The sequence below is a fragment of the Primulina tabacum genome, chromosome 18 (assembly GCF_025594145.1).
Source record: "Primulina tabacum isolate GXHZ01 chromosome 18, ASM2559414v2, whole genome shotgun sequence".
Taxonomy (NCBI): Eukaryota; Viridiplantae; Streptophyta; class Magnoliopsida; order Lamiales; family Gesneriaceae; genus Primulina; species Primulina tabacum.
In genome coordinates, this window is record NC_134567.1 from 4,913,451 (window position 1) to 4,929,399 (window position 15,949).

Consider the following 15,949-nt stretch of genomic DNA (forward strand, 5'->3'; position numbering starts at 1 on the left):
CTCAATCAAAATGTATAAAACGTTTAGGACTAAGTTGGGGATATGGAAATTTTTGGGACCAAACAAGGAAATGTGCCAAGCAAATGAGACTGAATTGATGATTTTCTCGTCACATGACATGTCTAACGCCATTATTTTTAACCATGAAATTGATAAAATGACCAAATAGACCAAAAAATTTAGATATTTAAGACTAATTGTATTGAAGATTGAGGCCGAAATATAACCCAATGCTGAGGAGCGGCCCAATTCATATTTTATGTTTACATGATTGGCGCGGAGGCACAACGGAACGCTATATTCCGTGTACAGAACCGCCGCTTCGCCACCGCTGCTGTTATGGGAAAGCAGAAGCAGCAAGTGATTTCCCGTTTCTTCGCACCGAAACCCAAACCCCACACAGCCACTTCTTCCTCCGCCGCCTCACCTCCACCCAAAATCACCGCCTCTGTCTCATTTTCACCCGCCAAACGCCTCAGGACCGCCCAGCTCACCCCCTCCCACTCCAAAATCCCCAAGCTCACTCACCCCAAACCCAATGAAGGCCGCCCCTTCTTACCTCTGCCAGACCCGACCCTCCACCAGAAATTCCTCCGCAAGCTTCTAGAGCCTTCTCGAGACCACCTCGAACCGTCCAGAGCTAACAATGCACAATCTTCAAAACTTAACTACACGCCTTTGGAAACACAAGTGCTTGAACTGAAGAGAAGGTATCCTGATGTTCTCTTGATGATTGAGGTTGGCTATAAGTACAGATTTTTCGGTGAGGATGCCGAAAGTGCTGCAAGAGTGCTGGGTATATATGCACATATGGATCATAATTTTTTAACTGCAAGTGTGCCCACTTTTAGATTAAATTTTCATTTGAGGAGGCTTGTAAGTGCAGGATATAAAGTGGGTGTAGTGAAACAAACTGAGACTGCGTCCATTAAAGCGCACGGGCTCAATAGGTCGGGACCTTTTTGCCGTGGATTATCGTCATTATACACCAAGGCTACCATAGAGGCTGCCGAGGATATGGGTGGCGCCGGGGAAGGATGTGGGCCTTGCACTAGATATTTACTCTGTGTTGTGGAGAAGGAAGTTGGAAACGTGGAGGGTGGCGTGGACTTGAGAATTGGGGCTGTGGGGGTGGAAATTTCTACTGGAGATGTTGTTTATGGAGAGTTTGATGACAACTTTATGAGGGATGGCTTGGAGGCTATGGTTTTAAACTTGTCTCCTGCTGAATTACTTCTGGGGATGCCACTGTCTAAACAGACAGAGAAGGTTGTTTTAAGAGGAAGTTTTGTTTATTATGATTAAAATGATTATCTCATGTAATGTGCAAATTGAGTTTCTTTTCTTGCCTGAGTGGCACAACAAATCATTATCGTGACTCTGATATATTGTTATAGAAAACGCTCTCTGAAATTTGCGGATTGATTAGTGTAATTGCTTGATTTTCAATAATTAAGCATGCCTTATTTTTGTAATTGCTTGAATATTAATTTTAATGCAAAAAATATATTAAATTATAAATAATATAAATATATAGAAAAGTAAAAGTTTTTCTGTTTTCAAATAATGGAGATAAAAGTGGGAACATGTTTAGTTGAAAAAGTTGTTGAGGCAATGGTATGAAGTTTTTTTGAAAGTCTATACTCATAGCATAATTGTGTCTCTATATTTGTCTTTTTCAAGGAAATGGAGAATTTAGTTGTTAATCAAGTTACTTATTGATGCGAATTTGGTGGAACCATCTCTATAGTGTTATCCTAGAAAGTGATAGCAATTTTTAATGTTTTAATCTTCTTGATTCTCTAGGTTGTTTACTCTATGTTGTAAGAATGGATGCATTTTACCGGTATTAAAAATTGCACAATTATTACTGATGAAGTAAATGTAATTGGAATTTGATTGACTGATTATTTGGTTGTGGCCTGCAGTTTCACTCTTCACTTCATTTCATTTCATCCATGAAAGTAGAGTAGGTAAGACATTTCATCATAGTTGTGAAATAAAAAATAAAAAATATTAGAAAAGTAGTTTGATGTGTCCACTGCAGTATCATGGACATTAATGTTCTCAACTTATGCATGCAGAAAAAAAATTGAGACAATTGACGCAGAAGCACGTAATATATGTTTTTTTAATCCCGTCCACTCCTTGCCATTTTGTTGTGAAAGATTTATTTGAGCAATACTTGAGAAAAACACTATCAGCTATTAGCTTCTCTGATAATGCAAATTACGAAATTATCTATGCCTAGAAAGCCTTGATTGACCTCAACCTCTGTAATATGTCTTGGAAAAGATCCATCGTCATCCTTTTGCTGGATTCTTGGGATGCCTTCTTCCCCTGGTAATTATCAAATAATGCGCGTGTATTTTGTTTTGAAAGTAGTTGAGATTTATGTCAAATTCTGAAGCCCTTCCATCCGCAAATAAGCTCGATGTTTCTGTATGTTTTGTCATAAAAAAGAGTATTTGTATATGTACCATGACATGGTTTGTGTTTTCTTGGTTAACCTTCCAGGAGATCTGTTAAAAATGATGAATGTCTTGAATTTTGCATCAACCTTGATGTGATGTAATTGTATCTGGTGGTCTTTAGGTGCTCTATTCACTCGCTTTGTTCATTGGCTTATCTATATATTTTTTGTGTGTTTGATTTTTGTTGGCATCATTCAATTTGTTTGCTGAAAATGGTTTTTGCCCTTGTAGTTACTATTAGCATTTGCTGGACCTGCCTCAAATGTTCGCGTTGACCGTGTGTCAAACAATTACCTTCATGAAGGTGGTGCTTTAGCTGAAGTTATGTCACTACATGATGACTTTATTGAGGATATCTTGCTAAGTAATTTTCAAGAGAGCATTGTGGAGGCAGAACCCCAAGGGAAGAGCGCCTTTGCAATTGAGGTGTGCTAACTTGTATTTCCTTCGAAATAATTACTTTATTTTGAACCTGGAAAATCTTGTAATTATTTTGAACCTGGAAAATCTTGTGATTTGGTTTATTCACTTATCTAAGCAGTCTGTGATAAAATGGCTGATAGATTCTTCTTTTGCCATTCTCTGAAATGATCACTTTGAAGGAAATTATGGCTATGCCTGACTTGGCTGTTCAAGCATTAGCTTTAACCATTCAGCATTTGAAACAATTTGGTTTAGAAAGGATTTTGTGTTTGCAAGATTCGTTCCGACCTTTCTCTTGCAGTAGGGAAATCATACTCTCCGCCAATGCACTGCAACAACTAGAGGTGATTAGTTTCCTGCTTTTTGACCATGTTATCTAAAAACACATTGAATGGAAGAATGCCATCCACAAATGACAATCGTGTGTAGGTTCTGAAGAATAATTCTGATGGTTCGGAGTGTGGCTCCTTATTGCAATGTATGAATCATACTCTAACCATATTTGGTTCAAGGCTATTCAGACACTGGGTATGGAATGTCTCTGACCCTGATATACGGTCTCTGGCTTATATTCTTGTCGTACGTCTAATATAATATTAAACATGATATTTTTCTATTTCCTACAGGTGACTCATCCTCTATGCCATAGAAATATGATTTACGCCCGCTTAGATGCTGTTTCTGAAATTTTGGAATCCATGGGTATTGTGGATTTTAATTCTGAATATTCGGGCACTGCTATGTTGAAACTTGAGCTTCATCATATAATATCATCAGCATTAATTGGTTTGGGAAGGTCTCCTGATATTCAGCGTGGGATCACCAGGATTTTTCATAGAACCGCTACCCCATCCGAGGTACAATTTTTTTTTCTCTTTTGATAACCCAAAATTTAAATTGTTATAATCCATTTACATTTTCTTCATGTTGGAGTTTCCTTTGACAGCTTGATTGATCCGTAAATGTTTAACGGCCTTGGCTATTTTGCCTCCACCCACCCCATTTGTCCATTTATATTGTCTTGGTGGCATCAGCTGGTAGGAATTCATATATTTTACTGCCCTTTGCTAATTGTCACCTCCTTGTTTTTTTTTTCTATGGCTACTTGTTGATTTGTGATAAAATATTTCTGGATCTTTATCGTTCCAAATGTGATGATAAAAAATTATAGTTGACATTCTATATTTGGAAAAATCACTTGCTGAAGTAAACCACTCTTCATTGAGTTGCCTCAGTTTCCAGCCTGAATGTATATCATATGCAATTAACGAGGATATATTTGAAACATTGTATCGTTTTTCTTTTGCTTCCATCATCTCTCTATCTATTGATCCATTACAAATGTCCTTTTTGGTCATTTTACAGTTTATAACAGTTATTCAAGCTATTGTAGCTGCTGGAAAAAAACTTCTGCGACTCCATGTCGAAGAAGAGGATGAAACAAAAAATGTAGAAGTGAGAACTGTGAAGTCTGTTCTGTTGAGAAAGTTGATATCAGCAGCTTCATCTTCAAGTGTAATCAGGACAGCGGAAAGGCTTTTGTCAACTCTCAACAAAGAAGCTGCTGATCAACGGGATCTTCATAATCTCTTTATCATTACTGATGGGAAATTCCCAGAGGTTCAATTGAAGAGTTCATCCATGTCCTAATTCTTTTGAATTTTTAAATTGTCTTCATTAATTACTGCTAAATATGCTAGACCCTTTAATTTCTTTCTAAGGTCAGTGCCGCAACCACCAACATTCAGTTGGCAAATGAGAAGCTAGATGAATTGAAGCACCAGTATCGCAAACAGCTACGGATGAGCAATCTTGAATTCTCAAGTGTTTCTGGAATCACCCATTTGATAGAGGTAAGTTGACCATATTTGATCTTTGCGTTGCATCCTATCATAAATTTATTTATCTCATATGATGTAACTTTATTTGGATCATAGTTTCTTGTTTGATCAGTCATTCAATGTCATGTTTTGACTATCTCAAATAAACACGGGCAAGATGTTTTCGTTGCTTATGTGAAAACTCCTTTTGAAGAAGTCGAGGTGTTTCTTGACTTTTCTTAACCACTTGTATCGAATAGATGATTAAGTGTGAGTGCTGTACCTTAAAATATCGAGTCCATGAGAATTTTATCAAAAGTGATAATTTCTTCTATTTTCCGATAGACCAATTTTTTTAGCTGCCATTCTAGTTAAAAATTTCCTCCAGGCATATTCTTTGCATGCAGGTGACTTCAGATGCCAAGGTGCCTTCTGACTGGATCAAAGTAAACAGTACTAAGAAAACAATACGGTATCATCCACCAGAAGTAGTGAATGCTTTAGACAAATTATCTCTAGCGAATGAGGAGCTCTCTGTTGTATGTCGAGCCACTTGGGATAGTTTTCTAAAAGCATTTCACGGATGCTATTCTGAGTTTCAAGCTACTGTTCAAGCACTAGCTGCCTTGGATTGCCTATATTCGCTCGCTGTGCTTTCGAGGACTAAGGTTTTATAGTTGAATTGCAGTTTAATTACTGTTCACCATCCAACAATAATATCATAATGCTAATGTGTGGTTTTGTTTTGCAGAATTACGTACGCCCTATTTTTGTAGATGATGATGAGCCTGTTCAGATGCAAATCTCTTCTGGTCGACATCCAGTATGTAGTCTAAAATTTACTTGTATGAACATTAATTTTCTTATATAAGATGTATGTATTAACTCTTTAAGATGAATGTTCGTGATTATGCTTCCAAGCACTGTTGCATAAAAAACTTTATTTTCGTTGAAGCTATAACTTTTACACTTATGTTGTCTTCTCCTGTATGCATCGTACTGGCTCCTTTTTCATAATTGTAACCCATATAATCCTAATGTATGTTACTCATGATTTTTATTTTGCAGGTTATGGAGAATATGCTACAGGATTATTTTGTTCCAAATGATACAAATTTGCATGCAGATGGACAGTACTTGTCAGATTGTTACTGGACCTAACATGGGTGGAAAGAGTTGTTACATCCGCCAAGTTGCTCTAATAGCCCTGATGGCTCAGGTAAGTATAACTTGTTGCATATGCATTTTGAAATATTATCACATGAATCCTCTCAAATCGAGGCAGAAAAATCAAATTTGGGGTGGGTGGCAAAATTATTATTTTTTAAATAATTAATTATTGAATGAATATAATGACAAATATAAAAATTGACTTGGAGTCTTGGACGCACAAAATAATAACAATTATTATGTTTGCAAACATTTTCTAACAAAAAGATGATTATAAAAAACAATCATGATTTATTGTTTTTAAAAATAAAAAACTAGTAATTATGATTTTAAAATTAATAGTCTAAAAATAGGAGCGCTAAAGTACAACACTAAAGAGTAAAGTTTCAAAGCTTTGGCCATAACATGTTTTATAAACAATGAAGTTTGCAAAAAATCAGATTAGTAATATAAAAATTAGAGTAAGAAATGATAGATTAACAATCACTATTTGTTAACTTACTTATCATGAGTAACTGTTTTAAGTTTGTCTCGACGTTTCGTCACAACTTTAAAAAACTGACAATATCTTTCCAATTCAGTTCGAGTGAACATACTTCTATGTTTTAAGTTGATGCTAACTCCATCTCTGCACATACTTCGCTATCTTTCCATTTCCATTCAACTGTACCTTGGTCTCATGCATGTCGGTATTCCTTTTTTAGGACTCAATATGTTCCCCGATTACTCTTTGTCTTATGTTGATAGGTTTTTCAATAATCCCATTATCCCATATATTTTGTCATCTCTTTTATATTTTCACTCATGAGGTCCATGCCAAACTCTTCACTCCCGTTGGTGCGGCTTTTCTTTTAAAAAAGAAATTTAAATCTCGGACCACGTGTCTGCTCTGAGACTGTTTTAATGCCTATCATTTGCCCTTCCCTTTCAAATTTTTTTACATCCCAGGGGCCTCAAATGTTGTGGCAGGCTCTAGAATCCTGGTCTACAAATGTTCACGATGGATGCAATGAAATCTTTTAGAATGTAATTTTTGTTATGCAATTACTTTTTGCCAATCTAAAATGTTGTAATGGATTATGGGAATATCTCGAAGCTTTAAATATTCCATGAACTGAGGGTTGGCACTATTTTGTGTTTCACTTCAAAAATCCTGACTCAAACGAGTACCTGCACACGGAAATTTGGTCCTGGATCGTTTTATTCTTTGATTCAGAGCTTAGTGCTCATATTTGATTAATTTATTGCTTTTTTAAATTCAATTGTTTGTAGAGTTGATTACAGGAGTGTTTGCAAACTCCGAGAAAATGTTATTTTTTTTCAAGGAAAATTGGAGAATAACTTTTTTTAGAGTTTACCAACACTCCCCGACTCCTTTGGGGATCTTTCAAAACATAACCTTTAGTTTAATTTGTTTGTCATTTTTTACTTTTACGTTCATTTATCTATTTTAGTGGAGAAATCTCTTTTTGAAACGCTGCTGAGAGAAATAAAAATTCCTTGGTAGAAGAACTTCATTTAAATGTGTGTATCTATCTATTCCTAGGTTGGTTCCTTTGTACCGGCATCATCAGCAAAATTGCACGTGTTGGATGGAATTTACACTCGAATGGGAGCTTCTGATAGCTTGCAACTAGGAAAAAGCACGTTCTTAGAAGAACTGGTTGAAGCATCTCACATTCTTCAGCATTGCACATCCCGCTCATTGGTTATAATTGATGAACTTGGTAGAGGAACAAGTACACATGATGGTGTTGCCATTGCTTATGCTACATTGCATCATCTTTTAGAGCATAAAAGATGCATGCTACTTTTTGTCACCCATTATCCTAAAATAATCGATATAAGAAAAGAATTTCCGGGCTCTGTGGGAGCATATTATGTTTCGTATCTAACACCAATGGAAGAGCCTGACTTGGACGCCAATTTGGAACAAGTAGTTGATGATGCGAATCACGATGATGTAACTTATCTATACAAACTTGTACCAGGGGTTTCTGAAAGAAGTTTTGGGTTTAAGGTTGCTCAGCTTGCACAAGTAAGCTACCCAAATTTATCCTTCGTGTGGAACTCATTGTTTCAAATAGACACGATTCTCCATTATTTGAAAATTTAATTTATTGTTTTCGTGTTCTTATTTCTTTTGTCACCACATTTCTGTCGGTCAGGTTCTTGCATTCTGTGACCCAAGCTTTTGTTTATTTTGCTTTCCTCTTACATTCTTTTTGTGAATAATGAATTTTTTGATAATAAAACTATAGTAGAGAAAATACGATACAACATAAATTCACATGATTTGTCCACGGTGGATAATATCTAAAGCTGAGTGTTGGGGGCTACTAGTGATATCCATTAGAAATATAGGAGTCTGTTCGAGTAGGTGATATACTAGTTCCAATGCAGACCTCGAATTTACTCTAGGCTTGAAATCACAAAAGAGACCCTTAGAAAAGGGCTGAGACGGGTGTCCCGCCGTAGCCTCTCCGACGCTCAAGTCAGTTATTGAGAATAGAATGAGAAAGCAGCTATGAATGCTGCTAAAAAGCAATATAATGAATGAATAATTAAACTCTCAAATTTGGTATTTATAGAAGAGTATCTGAGATCCATCATGGGCCACCTACCTTGGTTAGGAATGGGCCGGGGGTCCAAAGTCCGGTTTGGGCCCATTCATGGGGTATCACCAGGTCTCCCCTTCCCAAGTTCGAAGTTCGATTAATTGCGCTAACCTTGGCTTACCATATGTGAGCCGTGCATTATTCCCCAGTTGTCCATTAGTCTCCAAATACTTCGGAAAGCAAAAATGTTATGAGTTGAATTACCTTCCTATATCCCTAGACACGACGTCCATCAAGTTCCCCATAACGCGCTTGCCCTTGCCAGCCCCTCAGCCTCGCCCTCGCAGCCTCACCCCTCGCCTCGCCTCGCAGCCTCACCCCTCGACATATTGCCTCATCCAACCTCGTAGCTCCTCCCTCGCCCCCTGCGCGCCTCGCCTCTCTCCCGTCTCCCCTCCCTTCTCCCTCTCTCGCTCACCCGCCTCGCCCACAGCCTGACCTCTCACCTCGCCCTTCTGCTTCTCCTCCCTCCAGTCAGCACCTTGCCCTCGCCTTCACTCCACTCTCGTCCGAGACCACGCGTCTCCTGCCTCGCCTCGCCTCTGCTCACAACCTCGCCCTCGACCTAGCACCCTTGTCTTAGCCTCGTGTAGCCCTCGCCCATTGCCGCAGCCTCGCCTCCCCGTCCCTCTCCCTCAGCCTCGCCCTCGCCCTCGCCCTCGCCTAGCCTCTACTAGCCCCTTGTCCTCACCTTGCCTCGCCTAGCCTTCACCCATCTCGCCCTCGTCTTCAAGGTTCTCTACTAGGCTTTAGGTAAGAGAAACGATTACTTCACTTACCCTCTATACTTCAAGCACCTCACTCTCCTCACTTCATGCTCCTCTACTTAGGGTCCAAACTTCACCTTTACCACCTCAAGCTTATCTACTAGGCTCCAATCTTTACCCTCACCACCTCCTCGCCCATCGCTCCAACCTTAGTAAGAAAATCATGAACCCTATGAACCCTCACTCTCCATCCTTCAAGTTTTCACCCTTACCACCTCAAGCTCATCTACTAGGCTCCAACTTTCACCATCACAACCTCAAGCTCATCTACTAGGCTTCAGCCTTAGTAGGAAAATTATGAACCATCATACTCCATACTACGAAAACCTCCTCTACTAGTGTAACGTCCTGGATTCGACAACTGTCCCCACTGTACCAAGACAATTCTTTCCAGCGTGCTTATGTTATCACTAACACGCACCCTATGAAATTTCCCAGGGGGATGCCCATCCTAAAATTGCCCCAAGTCGAGCACGCTTAACATTCGAGTTCTTATGTGATGAGCTACCGAAAAGAAGATGCACCTTCTTGATATGATTTAGTACCTATTAAATCTTTTAAACACTCCTCAACTGCTCAGTCTCATACTTGAATAGTTTTGGAATCCTTCTCCTTCCGGTGTAACATCGGTTCATTCATGTTCCCTTCCCCTAGAAGCCTGAAATGAGTCGCTCATAGTTCGTTCAACCTCATGACACCAGCGATCACCCCTGCCCTCTTCAGCCCCAGGCCTCACAACTAGGCTTCAGCCTTAGTAGTAAAATTATTTACACTCACCCTCCTCATTTCAAGCTCTTCTACCTAGGCTCAGTCTAAGTAGGTAAAAATTTAATTTTCAGTCTTCACACCTCTTCTCCTCTACTGGGCTCAGCCTCAGTATGTAAAATTTAATTTTCAATCTCTCAACCTCTTCTCCTCCACTAGGCTCAGTCCATGTAGGTAAAATTTAATTTTCAGTTTCTCCAACTCTTCTCTTCTACTGGGCATATAGCCCAAGTAGGTAAAAATTAAATTTCAGTCTTCCCACCTGTTCTTCTCTACTAGTCTCAGTAGGTAAAATTTAATTTTCAATCTCCATAACTCTTCTTCTCTACTAGGTATAGTCCAAATAGCTAAAATTTATTTTTCAGTCTCCTCACCTCTTCTCCTCTACTAGACTCAGTTTAAGTATGTAAAATTTAATTTTCAGTCTTCCCACCTCTTATCCTCTACCAAGCTCAGCCTCAGAAGGTAAAATTTAATTTTCAATCTCCCCACCTCTTCTCCTCTACTAGGTTCAACCCAAGTATGTAAAATTTAATTTTCAGTTTCCCCACCTCTTCTCCTCTACTAGGCTCATCCTCAGTAAATAAAATTTAATTTTCGTCTCCTCACTTTTTCTCCTCTGCTAGGCTCAGCCTTAGTAGATAAAATTTAATTTTCATTTTCCCCACCTCTTCTCCTTTACTAGGCTTAGCCCAAGTAGGTAAAACTTAATTTTCAGTCTCTCCACCTCTTTTCCTCTACTAGGCTCAGCCTCAGTAGGTAAAATTTTATTTTTAATCTCTCCAACTCTTCTCCTCTACTGAGTATAGCCCAAGTAGTTAAAATTTAATTTTCAATCTCCCCAACTCTTCTCCTCTACTAGATGCAGCCCAGTCTCCTAACCTCTTCTCCTCTACTAGGCTAAGCCTCAGTAAATAAATTTAATTTTCAATTTCCTTACCTTTGCTCTTCTACTAGGCTCAGCCCAAGTAGGTAAAATTTAATTTTGTAAAATTTAATTCATGTCATCCTTATAATACAACAACATCCATTGGTTTTATTGAATTTCAACTGATTACATATGACAAATTCGAAAACGAAATATATCAACGATAAAATCAAGAGTTATATTTTCTAAGTTTGTAAGCATTCTATGGCCTCTTTAAAGCCTTGCCCTGTGCGTTTTCCAAGTAATAGGCTCCAGAATTAAGCTTCTCGATCACTCTGAAAGGACCCTCCCACTTTGGATTCAACTTTCCACGCTGCTCCTTTTATACCTTCCCCAGGACCAAATCACCCACTTAGAAGCTTCTCTGAATGACTCTACGATTGTAAGACTGAGCTATACGATTTTTGTAAGTTTCGATGCGAATGCTCGCGGCCTCTCTTTTCTCTTCCAATAGCTGAAGGTCAAGGGCTATCTTAGTGTCTTTTTCTCGGACCCCAACTCTACAATTTCAGGTTCTTTGTCCGCTATCTCCTGAACCACCTTCTTCAATATGGTTAACCCGCTTCTTTCCTTCCTAATCTTGTTGACTTCTACACACATTCTTTTTCCCTCTTCCTTTTCTACCCCTTCATAACACTACCCCTTCATAACACTGACGCGCGATTTTTTGGTCCCTGCACAAGACTCAAACTCTTTTTCTCACGGAAAACTTAAGTTTCTGATGATAGGTGGAAGGTATGACTCTAAAATCTTTTAGGGCTGGTCATCCCAAGATTTAATTATACAGTGATGAAGTGTCTTTTACATCTAGCTTTATCCTCTTCTCTCTCACCCGCACTACTCTTCCTACCTCCTCCCTCCGCTCCCTCAACCCTACTTCACCAAGGTCGGTGCTCCATCCTTTTGTGCCATTGTGCATCCTCCAGAATCAGGTACTTTTCTGACCGAGCTAAAAGATCATCGTAGCTCAACAGAGGTTTCTTGACTAGTGATTTGAAAAAATCTCCTCTTCTCAATCCTAATCCTTGGGTAAAGGCACCGATCATGATGTCAGGGGTAGCTGCTGGTATCTCTAGCGCTGCATTGTTGAAACGCTGGATAAACTCTCGCAAAGTTTCCGTCTCTTGTTGCTTCATCACGAACAGGCTTAGGTAATTCTTCTGGTACCTCTTGCTCCTAGCAAATCGATGCAAGAAGGCTCTGGAAAAATCCTCAAAAGACCACATGGAGTTGGGTTGCAGCGTATTAAACCACTGCTGGGCTGATCTCACCAACGTGCTCAGAAACACCATGCACCTAACCCAATCCAAATACTGATGCAACATATCCGCATTCTCAAATCTCCTCAAGTGTTCTTCTGGGTGGTGCTCTGTTTCCCAACTGCTGCCTAAACATTCTTATTTTCTTCCACATCTCCATCTCAGGATTCTCCCCACTTGGGAGGGGTTGCGTATCTTCAACTCTGCTCTGATGGCCCTCAGCATTCTCAATTCGTTCTCGGCGAAGAGCCTGTTCTACGGAAATATGGATTCTTGATTCTTCTTCATGCCTTTGTCTACTGTCCTGGTAATGAATTGGCCTAACTGTTCCAGGGTCAAGTTCCTCACATTCTCATTGGGACGAGGTTGCTCAGGTCCCGTCTCAGGACGAGGTTGTTCGGGTCTCGTCTGAGGACTTGACGATACTGAGTTAGTTCTTCTGCTCCCCCTCCGGCCTACCTTCTCTACGTCTCAGTTCAAGGTTCCCACAGATAGCGCTAAGTGATACTCACTAGAAATATAAGGTTCGGTTCCAGTAGGTGATACTAACTCGAATGCTGACCTCGAATTTTATCTAGGCCTGAAATCACAAAGGAGACCTTTAGTGAATGAATAATTAGATCTCAAACATGTATTTATAGAAGTATTTGAGATCCATCATGGGTCACCTACCTTGGTTAGGAATGTGTCGAGGGTCCAAAGTCTGGTTTTGGCTTGATCTTGATAGACCCATTCATGTGGTATCAATTAGTAATCACTTTTAGTTTCTATTAAATCATAATTTTAGTGTAGATGAAAATAGAATATGAGAAATATAATAGAATATTTTTATTATGGTTAAATCACTATAAAAACATATCCTAGATATCTCATTTTTATTAAGATTAAATATAATTTATAACATAATTTTTTATTTTTAATCTTGAATGTAGAGTTTAATCTTCTCCTGATTTTCTTATTTTGCATTCCTCCGCTGATTGCAGTTACCTTCCTCGTGTATTAGACGAGCCACTTTTATGGCCGCAAGATTGAAACAGGAAATTTGCAGAAGAGAGAATAACAAGTTGTTAACGAGTTGTTCAAGAACGTTGCTGCCCAGTAATAAAATGGAGTGTACGGGTGATGATTTGCAAACAACAAAAATCATGAACTTGCTAGAAATCGAGAATGCTTGCCGAGACATGTTATTTAAACTAAGGATTACCTTCTTCAAAGAAGAAGATACTGCTACGAAATTCGGTCTTCTGAAGCATGCTCAAGACCTTGCAAAGGATTTGGTAAATCTTCAATTGTTTTCTTTTTCCTAATTGCTAGTTAAAACAAATGGGATAAAATAATCAGCCAACACTTGATATCTTTTTTCGAATCTTCCCACAGATGTCTGTACTCTGCCATGTAAATGAGTGCGAGGAAAAGTGAGGGGCAAGCAGGCGTATACCATGCTGTATATATATTTGCTGAGGAAATGCAATGCCATAGTTGAGAAACTTGCATTGTATGGATCTCTCCTCTTCTTGTGTCGTATTTCCGAGAATTCATTAATATTTTGTTTACCCCATATTTTTTCCTTTTCTAATCCTTCGTGTCTAGATTACAGGTTTGAAAGTTAGCATCAGAAAAGCATGCTAAGGCAATGTTACTATGCCTTCGGCAAAAACTTGGGATCTATTGGGTTGTGGTGATCGAACAGGAAGATTCTTCTATCTTCGTTTCCTCCATTTTATCTTTCAGTCCATGTCTCTGTATCGGTTACTTCTGTCTGAGACGGGTTACTGGTCTTGGTGGTAGTCCTGATACTTGGGTTTGCATCAGTTGTGACTAAACATGTGTGACCTTTGAAGTAGAGATCTATATATATATATGTATATTTTAAATCTTCATAATCATGGTATATAACATTGTTTGACCTGTAAAGCATGTTTTTAAAGGCATATAGCCTAAAAACACGCAACTAATATTTTTAGGCTGTATACCATGTTTCAGATTATTGGTTTTTTTTATATGATGCGTCATGATATAATAAATTTAACAGTTTATCTCTTTGACTGGAGTGTCGTTATGTTGTATCCACCAAGTTTTATATATTGTTCCTCACAGTACTACCATAGTCACAACAGTTGGTTTCTGACGTAGATTTCTTCAACATTATCTAGCGCAATTTTGTTTCGTTTCCTATCTCAGGGTGTATATTAAAGTGGTTTAATTTTGAAAATAATACATGAGAGGGGCAACAAGCCTTGATTTTTTTATTCAAACATACAATATGTTATTACATAGTAGCCTACTGTAGAAGATGAGAGATTTGTTTAGCTACTTAACAGTATTTGAGAATGTAAAACACATAAAATAGAAAGAAATATTACAATTTATTTGAAAGAAAATAAAGAGGTCTAATGATGTCTTCATATTTTATATATATATGAGTGGTGGTCATTTGAAATTCGGACTTTAAATCTTGTTAATTATTATGTCAGTTGTGGTCGACAACATCTTGTGAGTGGTGGTCCTTTCAACCACTACTTAGTGGCTTGTCTTTATGGGTGGTTGAATGATTCATCTCTCACTAGTTAGTTGAATCGTCTTTTAGTGGTGGTTCGTGCTCCATTAATAGAGTAGTTGGATCACATGCCTGTTTTATCTTTGTCTGAGTATCTTATGTTATTTATGGTCCTTGAGGAAATCGCTACTTGTGTGATCTTTCATCATTTGGATTTTTCTCTGCATGATATTATCGGTCAGGTCTTGGCCAAAAACATTTTCCAAATTATGACTCCTTCTGGTTCAGGCATTCTGGGTAGATGTCTTCCGACTATGTTCTCACATGAGCCATATTGGATAATTTACAACAGTATCTCTACTTCCCGGTATCTTGATATTTTACAGAAGATTTCGTTTTTTTTTCAAATATTTTTTCTGCAAAATCATTTCACAGAATTCTGATAAAATTTAAATGAAACCTTGACTTTGTCCATATCGTGCACTCCTTTTTGAATCCACTTAATTTATTCTGAAATTTTTGGAAGTTGGGTGATATAGTATATAAAGTGAGGCAAGAGCCTCGAATTCATACCATGTTTTGACCGCATTTGAATTTAATATGGTTTCATCCATACCCTATGATATTTTCATGCTACATCAACCTGAATTGTGGTTGGGTTAATGTATATTCTTGTTTTCAATTCTCCTAATTTTGTTGATATATACTTGAAATGGATAAACTGTTGATTTATTAGTATCAAGTTTAGATTTACCCTTGTGTCTAAGGTTGATCTCTTCCTTTTCAATCTCCGAGGTGAAGAGTTGACTTGAAGACTCGAGATAAGGATCTGAAGTTTCAATTTTGTTTTGGCCGACTCATCTGGAGATAATCTCGACTTAACGCTTGTGCTAGATGTATTGAATCTCCTGCTACAGGTATAGAGTCATATACTCAAAAACTATCGTTTGGGTAATCAGTGGCTTTTCAATGCCTTGGAAGATGGACTTTTGCATTACAATCATAGCTAAGTATAATAAGCATGTAACATCTTGTAATTCGATCAGAGACAATTCTCTTATCTCTGCATCTAGGGCAAGATTATTAAACTAGTTTTGAAGCATTTCAAGGTGTTCTCTCAAATACCTATGCATTTTTGTATGACATCGATATCACTGTTGTTCATCTCTTGTGAAAATGAGATTTAATAATAGTTTCAAAAATATATTTCTTTGAAGTCGTAAGGAAC

General features: G+C 38.2%; 1 protein-coding gene across 1 annotated transcript; it reads left to right on the forward strand.

Moving 5' to 3' along the window:
• Window positions 1-233: 233 nt before the first annotated feature.
• LOC142532554 (DNA mismatch repair protein MSH3-like) lies at window positions 234-14,269 on the forward strand. Its single transcript, XM_075638843.1, is given in 14 exon segments — window positions 234-1,269; window positions 2,706-2,900; window positions 3,077-3,241; window positions 3,327-3,425; window positions 3,524-3,754; window positions 4,263-4,517; window positions 4,619-4,750; window positions 5,125-5,385; window positions 5,469-5,540; window positions 5,786-5,854; window positions 5,856-5,936; window positions 7,434-7,925; window positions 13,208-13,501; window positions 13,602-14,269. Coding segments are annotated over 14 exon segments (3,390 nt in total). The 5' UTR covers window positions 234-267; the 3' UTR covers window positions 13,644-14,269.
• Window positions 14,270-15,949: the final 1,680 nt, after the last annotated feature.